The following is a 25,431-nucleotide window of genomic DNA, read 5'->3' as shown; positions in this document are numbered from 1 at the left end:
AATGTAATGGATTAATTCATAATTCAATATATGGAATTATAACAAAGGACGATGTTTCTTGTTGTACATAATTTTATTCAAAGTTGTAACTAACAAGAAAATAAGTTTATAAGGAACTGTGTTGAATTTTCAGAACGAATTGGCACTCTACTATAGTTTATGTTCTTCTTAACGTCATTTCGGCAAATGCCACAGTTTTAGGAACAATTTTATTACAGTAACTGAAGTTGTAATGTGTTTATAAATGTTCTGGTTTTTTCAGCTTACAAATAAATTGCCATTAAGTATTCTGTTTAGGTTAAGTTCCCAAAGTTCTCAATATTTGTCAGTCACTTCAATTATTCAAGTTCAGCATATTTTAAAGATTTGGATGTTTTATTAAGCAAATATATATTTTAAATTACAGATTATGTTTATTACTAAATATTCAGATGTTGGTACTACTGAAAATATTCGAAGGCAACATATACTTACTCCTACACAAAACCTCTGGTTGAGAATGACAAGGCTGTTCATATTTACTACACAAATTTCGTGGATGATAACACTAGGCCAGATGAAGTTCTAAACAAATGAAGTCGAATATTTCACTCAAGGTCTTTAAAATAACAGAAAAACAAAAGAAAATTAAACAATAAACATATCTGAGCCACATCATTATACAGTTTGACATGGTTCTTTTAAAGAAGCACATTTTAGGCTTATATTTTCTGCTTCTTCCATTTTCTTCTAAAATAAAATCTGAATAGGATGAGATACATTGTAGTTAACCAATTGTTATATCCTAATCAAACATACAGAACAGTACCACATCTGTATAAAATGAATAACAAATATAATAGGTACATGTGAATCTCAACAACACAATTAGGCAATCGAATTCCATAAAGTAAAATCATAATTCAACGTTCAGTAGACGCAATACTGACACTCGCACTGTTATCGAAACTGAGAAGAATGGGTAATAGGATGGAATGTTCATTTCAGCATACACTTCTCCACGTAAGATCAATACTCCATTTTTAATAGTAGTCTTCAAATGTATGTAAAACTCTTCTGTAATGGAACTTAGTAATTGCCATAATGTTTTAACCTGAAACAAAGAAGACATTTTATCTGTTATTTGCCACACACAGCGATTTACAGTTACACTTGCAAGTATAGTGGTTATTATTCATGTTAGTCTGATTGTCAATAATTATTATGACTTCAAAACTCTTATGGAAAGAAGTACCGTCAAACCGTCTAGAGTCGACCGCTTTTTTTCGTACTTTTAATGCTACTTCACAGACAATGCTATCTAGTATTTCACTGAAAATGGTATGTTATAGCGCACAACTCAGGGATTGTTTTCTATTATTTTCATTTTATGAACTTCCACGGTCACTGAGGAAAACAAATTTTAAACGCCAGTCAACTCAACCCTGTACATGGTGTTAAGTCGACCACCATATTAAAAATACATGTAAATGAACGTTTGCTCTCATTCCGGTCGATATCGACCTCCTTTTGGATGCTTTTATTATTATTTACTTTATTATTTTTTATTTTTAAGTTATTTGGGATAGGAAAATGCGAATTTTAAACAGTTATTTTAATGTGCATACATTAAATAGGTTAAGGCTCATAAATTTAATGGAAAATATTTAATTAATTAGCAGACATAAAATTACGTCAAACTACACACAACATTATCACATTATTAATGTACTAATTAATAAAATAGCCCTGAAAAATACAGAAAATACAGTTTCCATCTCCTAATTAATATCATAACACTGAAAATCAACACCAAATTTTAGGAATTCCTTTTCCTCCATAGGAACAGAAGCACTTAGTTTTCTTTCTACCTGAACATAGTCAATAAGACTCATATCCTCCACCTCAGAATATTTGAACTGGAATCCACCACAATTTCTAACAAAACGAAGTTCAAGTCCTTCTCCTGGAACCAGTTCCTCGATGCAACCAACACAAAATTTAATTGTTTTTTTAGTTGGGAACTTCACTAAAAGCTGATCCCCTGATTTAGGGTAATCGAAATTTTCATTATCATTTTTATCTTCCTCTTCAAAACACTCATCCAACGAATCTTTAGTGGAATGTCGTCCGTCTTCATCACTATCACTGGACTCCTGGTATCCTCTCTGTTTTCTTTTCTTGGTGGTTTTCTTGGCTTCTCTTTTTCTGGTCTCCTCAGTTGAGACAGGATGAGAGATTTCTTCATTTGACTGAGATGTTCCGCCTTCAGTAGACCTACTGATACAATAATTTTTCCTGGTTCAATTTCAATTTTCCTTTTCCTTTTCTTGGCAGCTAATTATTTTTCATACCTCGTGCCCTGGAGCACTTTGATGACCGCTTCTCCCACTCGTGCCGGTGTGGACTGAGATTCTGGAGACTCTGTCATACCAGATTGTGGTAGTTTATTAAAGACTCTTTGTGGCTGAAATGGATTAATTCCACTGGCCTGCATGGTCGACTCTGTACTGGAATACAACTTCAACTTCTGACGTCTCTCAATAATATGAAAAAATATTTTTTGTTGTAGTATGTTATTAAGCTTAAAATTCTGATTACAGAAATACAGTTATTTTGTATTTCATTACAGTTAAACAAGGCTAGTTAAAAGTTAGACAGAGTATTTTTTGTTACTATTTTTTCTATTGGCAACAGTGAACTTTACATAATCAAGGACGCACAATACGATTGGCACTACCATGCGAGATTGAAAGGGTAAGTGTTATCAGTCAGCTGGAAGCAAGCAGTGGCGGCTAGTAGGCAATTCTATTGGAATAAACACGTGAAATTAGAAAGTGTACACAGTGGTCGAATCTAGACCCCCAGGTCGACTCTAGACGGTTCCACGGTAGTAACTATGTTATCTACAAAAATACTATAAGTTTCAAAAGTAACATTTCACTAAGCCACAAATGTCCTTATAATACAGAATGATTTTTAAGTTACCCACCATATTTGTGTATTGTAATGTGAGTAATGAATTTTAGTCATTATTTTATTTCACAAAGCATAATGAGATTATGCCTGTACATGGTAGAGATCACACTCTCTGCTCTAAACGATGTACAAAGTTTGATCAATAAATATCAGGATGTCAATCCCTGAGAACATCAGTTCACCTTCAGGAATGGTTGGTTTTACTAGGATATGTGACACTATGTACCATAACACAAGCACGTTCCTTCTATAAGTAGGGTGCAGTTTTTGTTTAAAATATGTTGTGAATCCACAGTGAAAATGGACAAAAAGTTTGCATACAGTTTTCCATTATGCATATATCCAATGCCTACCCACTTCACTTTATGTGCAGTTTTACAAAATGCTTATAGAGATGATTGTTTAACCCAGATCTGACTATTGTCCTTTTAAAAGGACATTGGTCAATATGTCAAATTCCCCTCTCTGTAGTTAACGCAATTGCTTTTTCACAGATGTCACTATTACTGGTCTTAATTAGAGGCTTGCTAGGTGTCTTTGTTGAGTTTGAAATGTGGACATAAGAGTGGTTTGTTTATTTTAGCTATGGTATCCAAAATGCAATTCAGATATGAAAGGTAAATATTGTTACAGTTGGAAATTATTTTACAAATTGTTATAGATCAAATGACTCCTAATAAACATAAATATTACGTCATACCACAATACGTTTGAGATATCTTTTCATTGTGACATTACAATGACGAAAACTTATATGTCAATACGAATATCCTCATACTTACTTACTTACCGGCTTTTAAGGAACCCGGAGGTTCATTGCCACCCTCAAATAAGCCCTCCATTGGTCCCTATCAACAAAAGTGATATTCCTCGAAAGTTACTACAGTTAGTCTTGTCCCCCTTCTTAAAAATAGGTACGATTATGGACTCCTTCCATTGTTCTGGTACAATTTCCTTTTCCCAAATTGCAAGTACAAGTTTATAAATTTCGCTAGATAATACGCTTCCACCCTCTTGTATTAATTCTGCTGGAATTTGATCAATACCTGGAGACTTGTACTTTTTCAGATTTTCTATAGCAATTTCGACTTCAGAAAGTGTGGATTTCGGTATAAATGGCTCAGCAGTTTGTATTTCAATTTCGTCCCGATCATACATTTCAAATTTCAGTGAATTTTTCCTATATGAAATGATATCTATGTTTGAAAATGATGTTCCGTGCGAAATTTCATCTGAAATACAGACATATATGACTATAATGCCGCCTACAATGCCACTGAAGATGTACCAGACGAGGATTCAGGGGACGAACTTGATGTAACACCCAATCTACCTGGTTCACAGCTTGCAAAAGGAGCAGAAATATTTCAGCATAGCCTTCTTGAAGAGGGGAAGGAGGAATGAGTGACAAATCTGTTGCATGTGGAGAGAATACACAAGGTCATAGCAATGTTTCTGCAAACACAGCAAGAACTGGTGATGTACTGGACGGAGGTAATGAATGGACATAAGTTTCTATTGTTTTTCGTTGAGCATTTTTAGAAGAGGTCTTATTTTCGTAAATTTATCATTTCTATCTCAATTGTTATTGTCATAATAATGTAGATTTGAGAAAATGAATTCAAACCTGTCTCTTGACATTGCCACAGCAATTGCTTCATTATATGTATCGTCACTTCTCTTCCAATATAACCTCCTCCTCGAAACTTCAACACACTTTCCGCCTACTACTCAATCACGATAGCATTCTAGGGTTAACATGAACGTAGCCACAATGAATCGATCTTCAGAATAATACTAGTAATAATAATAAAGGAAGAAGAGGAAGAAAAGCAGCAGCAGCAATAAGAATAATAATTGTAAATTACAATAATGGCATTGTTTGCTTTCTGCTTTCAATACATTAATCACAGAACAAATAGCACGCCATTTTGTTTTACTAGTTTCTGAATTGCAACAACACCTTCACCTGAATGTTTTTCCACAAATTCTTTTCGAGTTAACTTTAATGGAATAAGCACAACCACACAGCTCCACTATGTAAGCATGCTGATGTACCGAGTATGGCATGTTCTATCTCTAGCACGCGAAATATACAAATATATACTTTATTATGCCTTACCTATAGAGAAGGGCTGCACCCTTATTATTGCCAATGGCCAGGTAACCACTATTAGGGGAGAAGTCAAGACACTGAGGTCGTGCAAGATGAGGTTGTGATGAACCCGGAAAATTTGAAAATACAGTCATACTTGGAAAATGCACCTGAAAGAAATATAAACACACACTTTGATATTACCATATCATTCAAGTTATGATTAAAGAAGTTAAATAAAAAAACGAAATTGATTCAATGTGTGTTCACTAAGGCAAAGCTAATGGACGATCTAGAAGCAGCCAATATACAATTCAATGCACTGTTATATTATATAAAGGAATTTGGAATAAACAGACCAAAAATTAGTATACCTGAAATATGTAAGGAGGATAAGTTTACAAGATATTCAGAATTATGCTGGTGAATACATTGGTACTCTCATCATCCGCTTTGTTTCTTAATGTGTCAGGTTATTGTTAATCAATTACTAGTGTAATATGTAACTAATCGGCAATGTATGCAATGAGGGGAAAGGAACTGGCCGTTCTACCCCATTATCACCTGGCCTAGTTGCCTCATAAGTGGTGCCTTGTTGGTATCACTTGTGAGGTTCAGACCTGTTTTCGGACAGTTAACTAAACAACTACAGAGAGCTCATAGTAACTGCGACAAATATTTTATACACTGTGTTCCTAAATGAATGCTGGGATTTTAAAGTTGTTTACTTTTTCATAGCTGCAGTACGCAAGAACAAACCTCACGTGGGATGGAAGAGCAACTGTACAAGTTTGTACAGTATACATTACAAGTGTTCAATATGAGCATTTCTGGTATGATACACTCAACAGTCACAATAGTCCTGCATCTCAGCTCAGGCAGTGTAATAGGTAGTGATGGTAGGTACATATGGTTCTTCACCTACATCTGCAAGAGGAAATTACAAGGTGTACGGTGTAGCTATGAGCTGATGACATGGGCAATGTCAGGAACGCCATTTATCAGTCATCTGTAGATTGAGGTGCATGGGCAACGAGAAAAAATAAAAAAAATATATACTTTAGTATAATAATACTGGTATTACATATGCATTCAAACTACCTGTATAAAGACTTAGCACTTAACACAATAAGAGCAGGTTACTGAATAAAAATGCATTATTGTGCATGAGTGATACGTCTGTGGCCAAAGTCACATTCATCCAACCTTGAGATAACAGTAACACCTCTTCCCTCTCATACATTGGATGCCTTCTCGTTAGCTCGTCACTATAGGCAGACTATTGAGGCCATCAGACGAAAACCATGTCCTGCAGACTGGTACATCCTACCAACCATCACAGAACGTCATCATTCAACCACTCCCACATGTTATAATGAAAATGAGGGGACCATCTCTTGTTGCCAAGTGAAGTGTTGAAGTTCATCCTCCATGTAAGGATAGAGCCAAATCTGTGCGTATCGAGGTATGAAATGCTTGTCACTGTTTTTTTTTTTTCTAACAAGAATGGTTTGTAAACTTTTCATTCTGACATGCAGAAGTTAACATTTGAGAAATCCCTTTCACAGTGCACTGTTGCATGTTAATTCTACATCTTCCAGATCTGGATATTATGCCTGTTCATCTTGCCACTTGTTTTGTCAATGAACACAAGTCAACTAAGAAAAATGTCATCTTGTTGCATTTCAGATAATAGTAGTTTTGCATAAAAACTCCATACAACTTCATTAATTTTTTTTTCAACTCAATGCAAATAATGAAAATTAACACAGTTTAGAAGAATGACTATACACAGGCATGCTACATAAAAAATTTACCTTTTATTCAATAAAAATTAAGGTACGGTCACACGCCGCTAATTTTGCAGCGATGCAGTACAAAAAACTGCGCAATTCTCGTACTGCGACGTGTGAACAACGGTGCAACCCGAAAAGTAGTGCCTGCCGAAGCTGCTGCCCGCTACTTTTCCATGCTGCACGCAGCTTAGAAGTAGCAACGTGTGAACAGGATTCTCAGGGTTGCAGCCGCAGCATTTTTGATATCGGTTTTGTTGGAACTTTTGCTGCGGTTGCAACCAGTGTTGCCACCCAAATGTGCCAATGATACTTTTATTGTTTGGATGTATTTTAATGTTAGATGTTATGAAAATAAATTATTTGTAACAGTTACTAAATGCACAACCCAGTTTGAGCATATTTGCTGACGATATAATTAATTTTTTTAATTTTCTGCAGCGTAGTTTCAAACAGGAGGGTTGCCATCATTGATTACGTGAATATGCTGTTGGTTAAGTATATAGGCGTTTTTAAAAGCTTTATAGTAGAAATAATGCCAATTTCTGAATGCTAGTTAGGGCAGAAAAGCAAATAATAGATAAGTAAGCTTTCGCATGAGTTTCTTAATAATGCGAACATAACCACAAAATGTATATTGAGAAGTCAACACGGAGATGGAAACCTGCAGCATGACTGCGGCTGCAAAAGTAGCGCCTTGTGTGTGAACAGACTCGCAACCTCCAGTTGCAACTTTTGCTGCACTCGGGTTGCGCAGCACGCTACTTTTGGCTTACGTGTGAACACGACACACAACTTTTGCAGCTGTAGTACAAAAGTTACGCAGCAAAAGTAGCAATGTGTGACCGTACCTTTAAGTATTATGTTATTGTGGTAAAAAATTAAAGCAACATGATGTACGATGAGGAAACAAGAGAAAACAGATGATAGCAGTAAGAGACAATCAAAGACAAGTGCATGTACTTACCAATCTAAATGCATTGTCTTTATCATCAGATGCCATTCCCAGCAGTTCAGAGGATGCATTGAATTTTACAGTTGTGGCAGAAGTGGTAAGGTTCAGCAGTATTTTGGTAGGTCTTGGGGCACGATTTGCTGCCGAGAGTAATCCTGCCGTTTCATATACATTTACAACACCAGAACGGGCACCGCAGGCAAGAAATCGGCCTCCTGGTGCTACAGCCAGACTGCTGCCCCATATACACCCATCATCAGTGAATCGACCCAAGCACCGTCTGGTTCCGATGTCCCACACATGAACTTCTCCACCTTCTACAGAAAAAAAACATAATTATGTAAATTACATAATTCAAATAGGAATAGTAGTCATCACTTTAATACCTAAATTTGGTAAAAGAGACTTTTAAGAATAAAAAAAAGTAGTAATGCATCAGTTATTTTGTCTGCTAAGCTGAACTGGAGAATTCCCACGGTATCTTTGAACAGTGCCGTTGCGTTTAGCACCAAATTTAAGTAAATACACAATCTTGCAAACATAAGAACACGACGTTGGTGTGTGGCGTTGTTGGAGGGAGAAATTTGTTTCTTTTCTCTCTCTACCTCCTTCGTTCTGAACATTACAGAGAGATAGCACCACTGTTAGCTACAAGGTATATTTGCGCAAATATATTGAAGTAGATTACGTGACTTAGATGAAAGTCTCGAGAGAAAACAGTTTTGCTATACTTCTTTTTTTATTAAATGTTAAGCACAGGGACGCCATTTCGTAATTTTATTTAAGAAACAAGCCAAACAAATTATCTTTGCATCAAAAACGGATGCTCCCTGGACCAAATTGTCATATTTTATAATTGTTTGAATGCAACAGGAGCCAGAAGTCTTGCACTTGACTAATGCAGTGAATTATTTAAGAATATAGTCGCGAATTTTACTACCACCATTTCGATTGTGTTTTGTTTGGCACGGCTCGGTACGGCCTGGTGACTAGTGGCCAGCAAGTAACGTCGACTATCGACATTGCTCTGCCGTGGATATTATCCAGTTGTTCCGTCTGCTATTTGTAACAGCGATGTCTTAAAAAAAAAAAAAAAAAAAACCTAAATAAACAGAATAATATACTTTTGGACCAGAAGAAAAAGTCCACCGTCAACTTCAATGCATTTTGCAGCTCTTGTAGACAGTTGCTGTGTTGCTGATCTGAGCTGATTCAGACATTCCTTTACTTGAGCAAAAGCATGTAAAATGCGAGCAAGAAATTTCCACTTTGTGCTTGTAGACTTCGTTCTTAAGCCAACTCCACGCACAGTAATCCAATGTAGTAAAGTCTGGTGATCTCAGTGGCCAAGAAATGATTCCACTGCGACCGATCCAATGCCCAGGATATGTTCCATTGATCCTACTATAAACTAATGTCGTTTTGGCTGTGTCTGCATATGAAGGACACGAGACTGACGCTCGTGATTTTCAAAAAGCTGTATGTCAGATTCTGTTAAAAACAGGGCATATGTTCATAAAAACTTTTTTGTTCAGAATCACCAATATTATCACCCCTCACACCATATACCTTTCCTACTGACTCATCCTATATATACGAGGGGGATCCAGGAAATAACGACCATTCGCGCATACCCACCGCGCAGCTGACTCCCCTTCCTTGTTTGAAAGTCAACTGGCTTCCTTAACATGTGTTCTCATAATGTTGTGAATACTGGTTGCAACAAGTCGCCATTGTGCATTTTGTGTTACTTCAAAATGAACGACGTGATTGATAATCCCGCCAACTGTGAGGTGAGGAGTGTGATTCGATTTTTGAATGCCCGACATTTGAAACCTGCAGAAATTTACCGGCAATTGAAAGAAGTGTATGGTGATACTGTAATGAATGAAAGAAATGTGAGAAAATGGTGCGAAATGTTCAACAATGGGCGAACAAATGTCCACGATGAAACTCGACCCGGACGCCCATCACTCATCACAGAAGACCTGAAGACTAAAGTGAACGACAGAATCTTGCAAGACAGGCGCACATCACTCGACGAATTGAATATTGTCTTTCCTGACATTTCTCGTTCTTTGCTTGGTGAAACTGTGTCGCAACATCTTGGCTACCACAAAATCTGTGCAAGATAGGTTCCACGGCAACTGAGTGACCAACACAAAACTCAGAGAATGGCCTCAGCATTGACATTCTTGATGCGATATCACACAGATGGAGACGCCTTTCTTGATCAAATTGTGACTGGTGATGAGACCTGGGTGTCTCACAACACCCAGAGACCAAGCGCCAATCACGTCAGTGGCATCATCCCTCATCACCCAAGAAACCGAGAAAATTCAAACAGACTCTCTCAACACAAAAAGTCATGGCTACTGTCTTTTGGGATCGCAAAGGTGTTCTTTTGCTGGATTTCATGCCAAAAGGCACTACGATCAATTCAAATTGTTATTGTGAGACTTTACGAAAACTACGGCGAGCCATCCGAAACAAGAGGCGAGGAATGCTTTCGAGAGGAGTTGTGCTTCTTCACGACAACGCCCGCCCGCACACTGCTGCTTCAACTCGAGAATTGCTGGATCAATTCGGTTGGGAAATCTTTGATCATCCACCCTATAGTCCAGACCTTGCTCCTAGCGATTTTTACCTTTTCACTAAACTGAAAGACTTTCTGGGTGGTACGCATTTTGGAAGTGATGAAGAGTTGAAGAAGACAATGAACACCTGACCTAATGAACTGGCAGCAGAGGAGTATAACACGGGAATTCTAAAGCTAGTGAACAGATACGACAAATGTTTAAATGTAGGTGGTGATTATGTAGAGAAGTAAAGGAAGCTTCAGTTATGTAACAGACTTTGTTTTTTCAAATAAATACTTTTTTTTTAATTATTACAACAAAACGGTCGTTATTTCCTGGATCCCCCTCGTATATTACAACTTAAACTCTAAATTTAAAATAATGTCTACCAATATATATCTCATATTCTGAACATAATACTGTACCTCCATGTGAAAATAAGCGCGAACCATCACTGTCAAAAGCAATGGCCGAAACGTCACTGTTCATCTTGAGCAGACCAACACCTTCTAGTGTATTTGCAGTCAGAAGATGTATGTTTCCAAATCTCCCACACACGGCAATTAATCGGCCATCAGGGGACAGCTTAAAATTCTGTATTGTAAATGATAAATAACATTAAAATATAGATCTATGGGTGCTGATATTCAGTGTCTGGAATATGGCCTCAAAACTATCAAAACCATTAAAAATGTCCTAATCTTTATACAGAACCCAAAAATTTAACGAAAATATTACTTATTACTTAATTCCAAAACAAGGTACAAGGTATCACCTTATTTCATATCACTCGACCTCAGTTTTGTTTGTTAATATGGATATTCATCAAGTTAGCATTTGTGCTCTAGACATTGTTAAACTTTTACAGATAACCTGAGCACTGCAAGAAGATGATTCTGTCGTTTAAACACACAACAGCCCATACAAAAGTTAGTGTCCATCCACAGAAGAAGATGTTATGCATCTATCAGTTAAATTTTTTTTATTTTATTGCGTTATTTTACGACGCTGTATCAACATCTAGGTTATTTAGCGTCGGAATAATATGAAGGTGATAATGCCGGTGAAATGAGTCCGGGGTCCAGCACCAAAAGTTACCCGGCATTTGCTCGTATTGGGTTGAGGGAAAACCCCACAAAAAAACCTCAACCAGGTAACTTGCCCCGACCGGGATTCGAACCCGGGCCACCTGGTTTCGCAGCCAGATGCGCTGACCATTACTCCACAGGTGTGGACTCTATCAGTTAAAGAAGGCATTGTGTACTACGAATTGCTTGTCAGGAATGTAACCATAAGTGTTGACATTTATTGCCAACAACTCAAACACCTTGTGGCCGCAATTGAAGAAAAACAACTAGGGAGACTGCATCAAGCGCAGCACGATAAAAGATGCCTGCACTCTACTAACATGTCGAAAGCAGCTATCCAGGAGCTTGGTTGGGAGATGATTCCACATCCCCATATTCTCCCTATCTTGCATCCCCAGATTTCCAGCTTTTCTGTTCTCTATCCAACAATCTTCAATGGAACAAAGATGCTTTACAAACTTGGCTTGACAACCTCTTTAATTCCAAATCAGCAGATAACTTCAAACATGGAATCAAAAAACTACCCCAGCATAAATAATGTAGAAGAGTATATGACTGAGTCTGTCTTCTATTCATCTTAAATAAAAACTTTTGTCACAGCAAAAAAACACAATGAACTGTTGGATCAACCCAATAGGCTACAGTATATAAAAATATTTCTATTTTACCATATAAAACAACTGAAAACTTGGAATCGTATCACATTCGAGATCATACTAGACTGAGGCCAAAACAGGGACAATTTTAAATTTTAAAATCTTTTGCCACACCGTCTAGTTTGTGTCATAATTTGTCGTTTTTATTTGTTCTACATAATTACTCTGCAATTTTTTTATTTATTTCAGAATTCACTTTGGATTTATACGCTTTCCAAAAGAAACTTGTAATTTCAAACATATCTCTGCGTCGTAAATTTTTTTCTTGTGAATTCCAGGTTATTTTTAACAACTTTTAAGGAAATTCCATGGATCATTTTTAACAATCTTTAGATAATCAACATCCAGGTCGTGGCAATAATAAAGCACCCATATAATTTTTACAAGTGCTAATGGTCACCATCTCTTACACAATGTTTCCTAAGTATCATCTGGCAGTATATTTGTAATACATTTTCACAACTGGGAAAATAATGTTTGTGCAATTTAAAGTAGATACTCAAAATGGTGACTGTACACTTAGCGGCAAAAAGAATGGGCCGACTCATGGTCGATAGAAATGCTAAGTTCTATCACGCAGTTCACTCGTGTAAACGTAACCCACTGCAAGGCACTGCTGTGGTGTCTCTTCATTGAAAGTCGTCCGTCTATAATGTAGTAAACCTTACTAGCAGTGTGTAGCCCAGTGGTAAGAAGTCTGACATCCATACTAAAGGTTGTGAGTTCGCCTCCTGGTACGGTAAAATTATTATTTCTTATTTAAATTTTTACTTAATTTATTAGTTTAAATGTGAAATGACATTTGTTAACAAACTTCGTTATGCCTGCCTGTGAGCTATTAATAGGTGAGACCTGGCCTGTGCAAACAAAAATACTTGTTTCACATCCTAAAAAACCGGACGCATATCAAACACAAATAAATAATTAAATTAACAAAAACAAACAATTTTTTAATATATTAACAAAACAAGGCCTGTGGTGGGGACTAGTATCTCGTCCACAAAACACCTGCATCAACAACTGCCCTCTTTCTGCGCGGCATGGATTTTTTAGTAGGTTATTTTAAGACGCTTTATCAACAGCTTTGGTTATTTAGCGTCTGAATGAGATGAAGGTGATAATGCCGGTGAAATGAGTCCAGGGTCCAACACCGAAAGTTACCCAGCATTTGCTCGTATTGGGTTAAGGGAAAACCCCGGAAAAAACCTCAACCAGGCAACTTGCCCCGACCGGGAATTGAACCCGGGCCACCTGGTTTCGTGGCTAGACGTGCTAACAGTTACTCCACAGGCGCGCGGCATGGAGTCCACAAGATTATGGAACAGGTCTAAATTCTTGGCCGTCTCCTCCCACGCATCTAGAACTCTGTCCCACAATTCCTCAGGTGTCTGAACGGGTGGTTGTTCTGCCCAAATAGAGAGTAGGATCCTTTTGACTGCAGCCCACAAATTTTGAATCGGATTCATATCTGGTGAATTTGGAGGCCAGTCGACTAGGTCGACATCACGCCTCCTCGTAAACTATCTTTGAATCCGGTTGGCGGTGTTTATCGGATGATTATCCTGCTGGAAGAAAAGTGTTCCTTCTGGATATCGTTTTCCGTTGTATTAACAGATAGCAGTATTGCTTGAAAGAGTGAGAGGGAGGTTTATTATTTATTAGAGTTTGGGAATATTCTAAGAGATATCACCACATAATTATAGCTTTGCGAGACACATACAATGGCAAATTTGTAATTAAAAAAAGAAGATTGGGGGAGATTCGAACCTTGAGCTACTACTATCAACTTGTTCAATATACTAATGCCGTAATGTCTTATGCTACTGTGACTGTTAATATCGGTTCGGCATAATACGTGATTTTCCTGTTCATATTCACTCCGGTTGATTGTGTATTTATCAATTTTATTATTATTTCACTCTTCAAGGGCCCTGGTGTATCTAGAATCAACCCGCCATTCGATTTTATTACATATTTTAGACTCTTAAACAAAATACAGCAAATTTAAATGGTGTAATTATGTGTTACCTAGTGAACTACAGCTTTGGCGAGACGCGCATGCGCAATGTTATGTCTCTATAACTTAGAAATTGTCGGCCGGCCCATTCTTTTTGCCGCTAAGTGTACATTTGTTACACAAGGCTTACATCTTCAAAATACATTTCATAAGTCCTCATGTGCAAATTTAATTTAATTAATTTGTATGGAATTCTGTATTCTTCAGTTTGGACCACTATATTTATAAATTCTTCCTATACAGTATAATAATTTCTTGAGGTCCATTTGCTAACTTGGCTATAAGAAGTGTTCAGCAGTTACAAAATTAGTACTTTAATGCACTTACTTATGATACAGAACATAATAACCTTTGTATTAGTGATGCCTAATCCAGAGTTGGGTACAGCTCGAATACTACGGCACACCATCATATCGTAATTGTAGAAAAACCCATGGTGCCTCGAGCCAATAACAAACTGCTCACCACTTGGTACGAAATGAGCACAAAGAATAGGATAACGTTCGAACTGCACAGAATGCAGCTTAGTATTCTTCTTTCCATTCACATCAAACAGTGAGGCAATGCCAGAGAGGCCCGCAACCAGCGCCACTGAAGAGGAAGGATGAAACTCTACAGCCTTGATAACTGGTCCTTCTGTGTATGTATCGCGATTCAAATCACAGACTCGCTTTACTTCAATGCTTCCTTTTCTCAAGACCGATGACCGATTTGACAGGAAGTTTCCACAGTGCTGAAAAATAAACATGTTGTTACACTTCAAAATAGTAATTATTCTGCCTATCTGCAAATTGTCATAAGAAAAACTCACTATTGTTCAAGGCATAATCAAATGAAACCCATTTGAACCGATTTATAAATTTATTTATTGTGTTTATTATTTATAAAAAGTATAATATAGAAAGATCAATTCTTAAAAATACGTGACTGCAGTAGTTGCCTTACAACTTTTCATAGCCATTCCTACAGGCATCCCATTGTTTGGGGAAGTGCCAGAAAAAAATCTTCGCTACTCCTTGAACCATTTCAGCACCCCAGTCTCCACTTCGTCATCTGTTCCTCTTTACAACTTTTTTTAAGGGTCCGAACAAATAAAATTTACGTGGTGACAAATCAGGGTTGTAAGCTAGATGGCCCTGAGCCTCTCACCTTTTCCTCATTCTGAACACTTCATTTTTGGATTGATTTAGAATAAAGCAGCCATGTTAAGAGCTGCCTATACACTTCTTGTGTTTACAACCAAACTGTTCTCGACTGCTCTATGAAAGGTGATTGTCAGACCACATACTATGACATCATACTTCACTTAAGGTGGATCAAAGGGGTTTCAGTTGAACATGCTTCATTGACATACTCTGCATTCTTCTAAGTAAATACAGAGTGAATACATTTGTGCTATATATTGTGAATATCAAGCAATATTCACAAAATATTCACAGCATATAACACACCGATAGTCAATTGCATTTATAATTTCTATAGTCCGGGTCAGATTATTTAATACCCTAAGGGTGAAACCTAACCATTTTTCCCCCATTACTACATAAGCTAAAGAATTATGGTGATTTTCTAGTTTGCAGGTTGAATTTTCTTTTGCCAACTTTGTTTCGAATTTCGGTACTGAGAAATACTACAACTGATAGTGATTTTATAACTGTTATGTTGGCGGCAGTGACACAAGTTGTCAGTAGTTTAAATTCTGAAAATTCAAATTGTTCTAGATTTCTGAGCCCATTACTGGAAGCTAGTAAAAATTTTAACATACTAATAATTAATTAATATCAGTATTAATATTAATACATAATAGTTATTGTATGTGTTGCTTTGTGTTGTGGTTACAATTTCAAGATTAGAGTCAGGTAGGCTAAGTGTAAATAAATGTAACATATTTGGTGTAATACACGCCCTTGAGTAATCGATAGAAATACCATTTCATATTTTAATTAATTTCTTTCGTGTTTGGACATTTATTACAATAATGGAGTAAATATTCTAAAGCATACATTTCAAAGTGGCATTCGTTTTCGGAATTCATACTAATATTTCACGTGATCAAACCAAATACATTTTTAGGTTAGGTCTCGTGATTCGTAAACTGTTTAATCAAAGCAATGAATTTCATGTTCTCAGACAAAATACATTTTAATATTATATCATACACTAATCTACTAACTACTAACATAATGTGCGAGAGGTCCAGAAGAAAAATATACTCTTTCACAAATTATTATTGAATCTTTTAGAGAACACCTTCCCAATATAAAGATGAGATGTGGTAAGTAAGCAAGACATCGTTATTGTTAATATTATATTATTATTATTATTATTATTATTATTATTATTATTATTATTATAGTACATGACATTGTGTGATTTTATCCTCTTTTGGTGATATCTAGTATTAGTTGGCAACACTGAAGAGACGGCCAAATTAGTCTTTCAGGAATTACTCTTACGTGATCCTCAGTATAACTCAAGACTATCAAAATTAACATATTGAAAAGTTTTTTATAATTCTAACTGTAAACGAAGTCAAATGATGATAATGTCACCAAATTTACAGCATACATTTAGAAAGCATTACAGAAACTAGTACTTCACATATTTATACAGATTTGTCTTTGTTCAGTGTGCCAACAATCACATTTGCTATGTACCTGCCATGAACATCCATAGTTACATCAATTGAAATCCATATTTTATTGTCTTCCACAGCACATCTTATTTTACCGAACACCTCTCCATAATACCGAATCAGATAGTTCTTTCTTAGCATCAATTTATTGGAAACTACATGACTCATATATTACTCAAGAAAATGCCTAAATCTTTGGTTGTAGAGTTTCTTCAATGAAATGTTGGACCAAACCATAATTTTGCTGGGATCTTTCGAAAATTCTGAAGAGTTGCATAATGAAGTTGAAGTACCAAGAGAATTTTTTAATAATAGCAGTTGTCCATTCTCAATTACACACTGCCCTTTTATACAATGTTTATGTTTTGTAGTATTACAATGCTGTTACATAGCGAAACTCTTCTTGGCTGTAACTTTCATCTCACACAATTTACAAAATAAAAAAAACTCCACCTATACTAAATATTTTATTGCCAACATAACGCCGCAACTTCTCACTCACTAAACTCTTTACTTTAGACATTCTGGAAACAAACTGAGGGCACAAGCATTGGCCAGTAAAAGGGAAGAAGTAAGTTACAAACTCTTGACAAATTCTAAGAAAATCCTCCATCACTGCCTGCTTGTACAACATACAGTATGTCTTTGCTCACGGAGCAAAACAATAGAGGCCTTGAAAACCCACATTCAATAGACAATGCATAATTTTTGTAGCATTTCTGCATAAATATAGATATTTTAAAGATATACTGAAAAAAATGTTGTAGTACTACATTCACTACAGCTCATTATGGATTGAATACGGTAAATAATTTTCATGTCAAAAAAATGCAAAATATAACATTATAAAGTGAATTTTTACTATATATATATATATATATATATATATATATATATATATATATATATATATATATATATATATATATATATATATATATTTAATCCAATGCCACCAGGTTGTCTTTTCGACATTTCTGGTCTTCTCTCCTGGCCCTGGCTTAGTTGTAACCCACTTCTGAGGTTGGGGCGCCTGGAAGGCGGAGTTACATTACCCCGATGATGTGATAGGATGATTATGATAATGTGGTGCCAGGAGAGGTCTTAAATCTAAACTTAATCTAAATTCCAGACCATGGACGAACACAGGAATAATCCCCTTTAAGGAAAAATTCCTGTGCTCTAACCGGGAATCGAACCCGGGACCTCATGAACTATAGCCAGAAGCTCTGACCACTAGACCATGAGGCTGGTCGCTACTGCTAAAGTATGATTATAAATTCAGAAACTTACATGAAACGAAAAGTACAAAGCAGTCTCTAATTTACGGATAAACAGAAAGTGAAGAATGGGTAGAATGGAGAAAAATTCATTTCATTTTTTGATCTCTCTTTTTCCTGATATAATTCCAAATGTCTAATTCGTATCATCACTCGAAGAAGTTCTCAAATCAGATGTTTATAAAAGTAGAAGTATAGATCAAAAATCATTATGCGGTAAACAGCTTATTTGAAATTTTAAAAGTACTAAGCAGGAATATAATTATGACGTTATCGCAGGGAAAATTCTGAAGTTTGTAATAATTCAATTTACTTATTTTAATTAATTTAGAATAATCTAACATTCTTTTGAAATAACTTAACCCAATTTAAGGTAAGTTAAATATTATGACCTAAGATGGGTCACCAGATTCTATCATGGGTTCAAATTCTGCATTTATACTGTCATTACCTTCTTTTACTATAATCTTGGAAAATATTCACATGCAATTTTATTCATTTTCGGTTAGAATTAAGGCTGCTTAAAGTAACAGCAGATTGTGAAGGACATGTAAGCATGAATGTTTGCACATGCGTTTTTGTGCACCTGACTAGTAGCCCTAGTTTCTGCTTCCATATCAAATCAATTTAAAGAGTTTGCAATAGTTTGGAATTGATTGGCACAACTAGCTGGAACGTATGAGTCTCGGTTTTAAACCATTATGGATCAAAGGCAATGCTGCTGTAATAGTCAAATTCGTTGTGTGCATGAGCATGACTAAAACACCAGTTTCAAACTTACTGTTGGAAGAACAGAATCTGTCCACATTCTATTAACACTGCACAATAAGATAAATTAATAACTATAACAATAAAACAAAACTATCAATCTTTGGGAATATCCATTTTTACTAAATATGCTATGAAACTTAAAAAATGGCAGTACATGCATAAGAAAATTCCCACAATATAACGTTATTATGCAATATTATATTAAATACTCTATAAAACTTAGTAAGTGTCTAAATATGAATAATTTCGAGGGAAAGATTGTTCCGGAGCCGGGTATCGAACCCGGGACCTTTGGTTTAATGTATCAACGCTCTACCACTGAGCTACCCGGGAACTCTAACTGACACCGATCCAATTTTTCCCTCTATATCCACAGACCTCAAAGTGGGCTGACAACCGTCAAGCAACCAACTTCGAGTGCACACTGACTCCGTGTGAGGTCTGTGGATATAGAGGGAAAAATTGGATCGGTGTCGGTTAGAGTTACCGGGTAGCTCAGTGGTAGAGCGTTGGTACGTTAAACCAAAGGTCCCGGGTTCGATACCCGGCTCCGGAACAATTTTTCCCTCGAAATTATTCAAATCAACTTTACAGGGAGTTATACCTGAAATCTTGATTTGCATGTCTAAATATGCATTTATATGCCCAATAAATACGTTTTCATTTTCATCAGAACACTTGGAATCAAGTTTAAATCAGTCTAACATCCGAAATAAAGTGAAGGAAAAAAATATGACGTCACAGAAATCCACCCCCTACTAATAACACAGTTTATAACACAGATATCCTTACCTGTAGAAGTTCATCATCTGAATCATCATCAGATGAACCACTCTTCTTCGCACTCCTGTGGCCGAGGTTTGCCCAAGAAGGAGTTCCCATTCTTGCCTCATATTTATGTTTCAGAATACGTGTGTATGGATCTGAACCGCTACCACCTGATAATATCTCGGGTACTTTTCTTCCTTGTGCACTCATTGCCTCTGATACACTAAAAAGTAACACATTATACATGTTCAACTTAGTTTTTGATATTTTTATTTTCTCATATTGTTTATATGTATTATTGTGAAATCAGAGAAAATTAATGTTTAGACGAAAAGTATATTTGTGAACATTTGTTATACTATGCAAAGGTGGAGGAGATTGGTAAGTTTTCAGCTCACCGCAGAAAAAATTAGACCTTGATCAATGCCTAGTTTTTATTCAACATAATTCTTTTTTAACTCAATACACTTATTGGCATGATCCAGAAGCTCTTTTTATTCTCCCCAAATAAAGTTAAAACATTTCTGACAAGCTCTTTCCTCGCAGTGACACCATGTTCCAGGAAATTAATCATGATAATCCATTCTGCACCCTAAAAACAGAACCCTACTTTGCTACTATCTGATACCTCTCTCAACCTTTGTTTTATCTCTCTGAAAAGCTGGACAAACTCAACAATTCCAGTTCCTCACAAAATCATTTCATTCATGTTGAGTGATCAGTGAACATTTGGAAATTAATTAATATCACTCAATAAAAGAATTGTATTCCAATGGATACCATCCCATTGTGGAATCCTGGGAAACGAGAATGCGGATGCTTTAGCAAAGAAGGGCAGCACTGCTACTTACAGACCTGTTACTAAATCTACGTATTACTCTGTGAAAAGATTTATTAAATCTACATACTTAGACCAACAAACAAAATTTGATAACACAATCTCAAGGGAAAAAAATGGAACTCTCTGCATCATAATCCACAGTTAATTCCCGATTTACCACGCAAATCGTCTGTAGCTGCATTTAGGTTGGCAACAGGCCATGATTGTTTGGCCAAACACATGCATAGAATTGGAATATATCAGTCCCCTAACTGCCCATTGTGCAACTCAAACCAAGAAATGGATTCGGAACACCTCAAAATCTGTACTTCTGTGGCTGGGCATGATAATATCTTTGAAAAATATTGGAGTGCAAGAGGTCAAATGACTTTACTGTCAAACGCCTGGCATTAGAAAACAACAACATTTGGAAATTCAATAAGAATACATATGCTGTGAAGTAAGGATCTTAGGATGTTGACAAACTAGACAGCATAGCTGCATCGAGTTTTTCTGCCTCTTGCTCCTCATTGGATGAATCAATGAAGGTTCTTCAGAATGTTGTACAAGACGAATATCTGATTGGATATTTCGATAATTATCAGTCCATTTTTTTCTTTCTGAAAAGGCCATGAATTGGATGTATCATGCAAATATATAAATTTGTTATACAATCCATCGTTTCTATCCATATCATGGGGACTGCAAAGGACATAGATGACCATTTTTGGTTTAGCCAGTACCATAAATTGATAGAACATGTATTGTATCAACTAGGGGGTTATTTAGCGTCGATGGAATTGGTGATAGTGAGATGGTATTTGGCGAGGTGAGGCCAAGGATTCGCCATAGATTATATGACATTCACCTTACGGTTGAGGAAAAACCTCGGAAAAAAAAAGCAACCAAATAATCGCCCAAGTGGGAATCGAACCCACACCCGAACACAACTCTGGATCAGCAGGTAAACACACTAACGCCTAACTATGCCAGTGACTATACTGGTGTCTGGAATATGCTGTTTCAGGTGAACAATGACAGGTGAAATAGTTACAGAAAAAGAATGTCTTTCTTGTGCCAATGTCCCTTGATTATCACAAAATACAAAAAAGCTATCTTACCAGATGTTTAAGTCTTCCTCATCTTGCCATGCTGGTTCCCTCTCTGGTGAGGCTAATGTATCAGACATTTGAGGACTACTATCGGAATCCCCTTCTTCCACACCAGAGTCCTCCATAGCAGAAGTACAGGAGAAGGATGGTACTTCAGAATCATCATGATGCAGGAGATCCGTAACATCCCCCAATACAAGTTTTTCAAGCCTATATTCATATCAGAACACAATTTCATAAAAATTAGATATATTTGCTGAACAATCACACAAGCCGAGACTGTTTATTAACCATCAATATCATTGCAAAAAAAGTTAAATTAACCTGTTACAACGATTCTACAGAATGTTTAATATTCTTTCTGTAATTTGAATTTACATCTTCAAAGACTTAAACCAAGATTAACTGGATATATGCTTTGCAAATGCTCATAATTACAAAAATTAAAATATATTATTTTTCTTTCTAAGGATATGATTTCTGAAATAAATTTTATTTTGGACAATTTTGTTGAGTTAACTTTGGGTGAAAGTTATTACACAGAACTCACCACTGTCTGTATTCTCATTGCCTACAATGCAAATAAATAAAACAAATTTGTCGGAAAAGTCGGAACAACAATCCCATATTAGTAAGAGCATGAAAATAGTGAAATAATATGTACGACAAAAATCTCGTAGCGGTGTAATTAAAGCGTGAAGACAGTGTAGCTGTAGTGAACTGATAGCAATGAAATGATAAGGGACAGAGATATTAGAGAATTCAATTTGTAATATTCAATATATAAGTGATTGTAATATTGGAAGGGCTATTGTAGAGAGATGGTAGGGTGGAATGAATAATGGTAGATTTAAAAGAATTTAGGTCGGTTATTAAGGTAAGGTGGATATTTGTCAGCTATGAATATAAAACGGAATGATTTGGTTAATATAGTTATGATGAGACTTCAATACAGAAATATGACGGTCCACCATGACAACAAAAAATATCATATCACATATCAATAGCATGAAAATACTTAGAAAAAAATGGTATGAATATTAAATTACTGAAATATAGATAATATTTACTGTGACAAAGCAAGGAATAAAATTAACCTAGTTAACGGATTACGCCCATTTCCCCATACAAAGAAATAAATCCAGATAGACATTCTTCTCAAAAATCGAAATCCCATATAGACTCGTAGTGCAGGACCGATAAGTTCTCCGTAAATAATGGTTAATCAACATAAACTACACTTTAAAAAAGGAAAACCTCAATATCTGCTGCTTCTGTGTCATTTCATGAGATGCTGAATGCATATTACTAGCGAGTGATTGTAAGAGGAACTAGTAAACTAGTAGCAACATCAGATATTGAGTTTTAGCGAAAAACACAACTTACGGCGAAACTTTGATATCTCTCCACACAGGAGATAAAACGTAAATTTCCCCACACCACACATGGAAATGACGTCTGATTTGTGTTTCGTTACGGGTTTGATGTATTAAATGAGGGATAGCAAAGTGACATAAGGCCAAAATACGTGACAAGGTTAGTGGGTTTGTTGAGGGGATATTTAAGTTAAGTGATGTGAAGCCAAGGGGTGTGAAAAGGTTTCAATGATTTTTCTCTCCAGTGCGTAGTGTGGGAAGATATCGAAGTTTGACTGTTTAATATTATGACGCCCTTAACCTATATAGCCTATAAAAAGAATGAAAACAATATATGTTCACTACCATAATTGCCTTACAGTTTAACCTGTAAACGATTAATTTGATTCAATTTAATTGCTTGAATATAATATTATCACAACAGCGATGATGTTAACAAATACAAAGAAAAGGGAGCTATGCCTTTCTTCTTCACGTCTTGCCATCTCTCCAACAGGCTGCACAGTTGGTTTAGGTTTTCCTTTCCTTCTCTTTTTTGGTAGACAATTCTCTTCGGACGAGTCATTTTTCTGGCGTCTCTTCTTATTGGAGCTTCCACTTTTATGCAACACTCTTTCATATATTCTATTCATTTTAAGATTCAATCCAGCTTCTAGAAATAAATTGGGTTATTAATGTACTAATTACAATTAGATATAACTGCATGCATAATATATACTTAAATTGAGTAAAAATCTCAGAATAAAATAAAAATTTACCAAGTTCCCGAAACCAATTTAATTGTATTCTTTTCGTAATAATTACAAATTCTCAACTCTATGCCAACTATTGTAAGGAATATTCTGTGTGTGAGCTGTGTTCACGCTTATCTTTCCCAGTTTATAATAGTCAAAGACTATCTGAAACTACAGGCTCCAAAGATCATCAGAGTACAATGGCGTTCAAAGATAAGACCTACGATTTTATGATCGTGTAAGCGAACTTTCCAACCACGGGATGTCAGAACCACCGCGTCTGGATTGTAAAGAGTTCCGCTAGTTCTTAATAGGTGGCACCAGTGTTGCCACTGACCAAAATTAAAATGTAGGCCTACCTGATTTCACAAAATATTATACTAAATCATACTTTTAAAACATTGCATTCCCCATATTGTATGCAATAAGGAAGAAATAGTCGTTATAAATAACCTTACAAATGCCCTTATTCCATTCAATTACCCTATGCGCAGAAAAACGGCAGAACTAATTTCCTTCTGCGATTTCTTGTTGTGGATTAAATAAAGAGGATTACACAAGGAATATGAACACATGCTTTATATTGTTTTAAGGACAACATTGTGTTTTATCATATTTTTAAATTTGTGAGAAATGTTTACTTTTTGTAAACACAACCATATTTTCAAAATAATATTAAAGATTCCACTTGATATAGTTGTGTAAAAAAAAAAAAAAAAGAAAGAAAATAAAAAAGAAACCACGAGGAAATTCTTTAAGAACAAATGTACTAGACACAACATAAGTCGAGTAATTATCTACACTGCTTGATGAAACTTAGCAAAGACTTGTTCAAAGTAGCCTAAGTCTTCTGTTCTTCTATCAGGAATATGTACAGTCTCCTTACATTGTTTTCCTTCCTCGACTTCACAGGATTTGATGGGACTGCTAGATTGTCTAAATCTATTAAATGCTGCATCCTTTTGGCAGAAGAATATGGATGGTAACAACCCATGAAACTCTCCAGTGTTGTTTTACAATCAGTAGAGTGATATGAAAAACTGAATTCTATAATGCGGTTATATTTATGTACTATGGCAGTCCTTGAAATTATTAATTTTCTCATGTAATTCATTTCAAAAACTCTAAGTTTGTCTCTAGTCTTTTCTTCAAGAGGCCATATTTCTAATCCATATGTCGTGACATTTTCTACAGTACTATGATTTTTTTTTTCTTGTCTAATATTTTTATTCCACCATATCCCATGAATTGCTTTTGTTGCTTGCTTGCCCATTATAATTCTAATTTCTACATCCCTATCACATGTACATAACACATTTATTACTGTGCCGAAATATTTAAAGTTGTTACATAATTTTATTAGTGTAATATCAATATTTTCTCCACCCATACACATACATTCAGTTTTACTAAAGTTTATATTCAAACCCCATCGTTGGTATTCTAATTTTAAATTCCTGAAAATATGTCATATCTTCAAGCTCTTATAAAAATATAATTTGGTCATCTGCAAAGAGCAGAGTGTAGGTTCTCAACTTGTATTTCTACTCCCATTCTCGAGCACTTTCTATACCAAGTGTCCATTGTCTGTTCTAAATAAATATTAAAAAGCAAAAACAAAGGAGACACTCCACAACCTTATTTAAGTCCTTTCGTTATATTAATACTTTGTGTTAGTTTATTACCTATTTTTATTTGTGCTTTATTGTTGTTGTTTTCTAATGCCAGGCGTTTGACAGTAAAGTCATTTGACCTCTTGCACTCCAATATTTTTCAAAGATATTATCATGACCA

At 35.8% G+C, this 25,431-nt stretch overlaps 1 protein-coding gene and 1 non-coding gene across 2 annotated transcripts; both read right to left on the bottom strand.

Moving 5' to 3' along the window:
* Positions 1-354: 354 nt before the first annotated feature.
* On the bottom strand, positions 355-23,813 carry wcd (U3 small nucleolar RNA-associated protein 18 homolog wicked). Its single transcript, XM_069837820.1, has 9 exons — positions 23,662-23,813; positions 23,366-23,555; positions 21,537-21,737; positions 19,620-19,818; positions 14,491-14,874; positions 10,806-10,974; positions 7,814-8,118; positions 5,081-5,223; positions 355-1,093 (listed from the first exon to the last, which is right to left on the bottom strand). Exons 2-9 carry the CDS (start codon positions 23,533-23,535, stop codon positions 1,069-1,071), a joined length of 1,596 nt encoding a protein of 531 aa, XP_069693921.1. The 5' UTR covers positions 23,536-23,555; positions 23,662-23,813; the 3' UTR covers positions 355-1,068.
* On the bottom strand, positions 19,089-19,160 carry TRNAN-AUU (transfer RNA asparagine (anticodon AUU)). The gene has a single exon. It is a non-coding gene; the product is annotated as a tRNA-Asn (tRNA).
* Positions 23,814-25,431: the final 1,618 nt, after the last annotated feature.

This window comes from Periplaneta americana, chromosome 1, assembly GCF_040183065.1.
Source record: "Periplaneta americana isolate PAMFEO1 chromosome 1, P.americana_PAMFEO1_priV1, whole genome shotgun sequence".
NCBI lineage: Eukaryota > Metazoa > Arthropoda > Insecta > Blattodea > Blattidae > Periplaneta > Periplaneta americana.
Note: the sequence above shows the minus strand (reverse complement) of the source record. Positions and strands in the feature narration are given on the sequence as shown.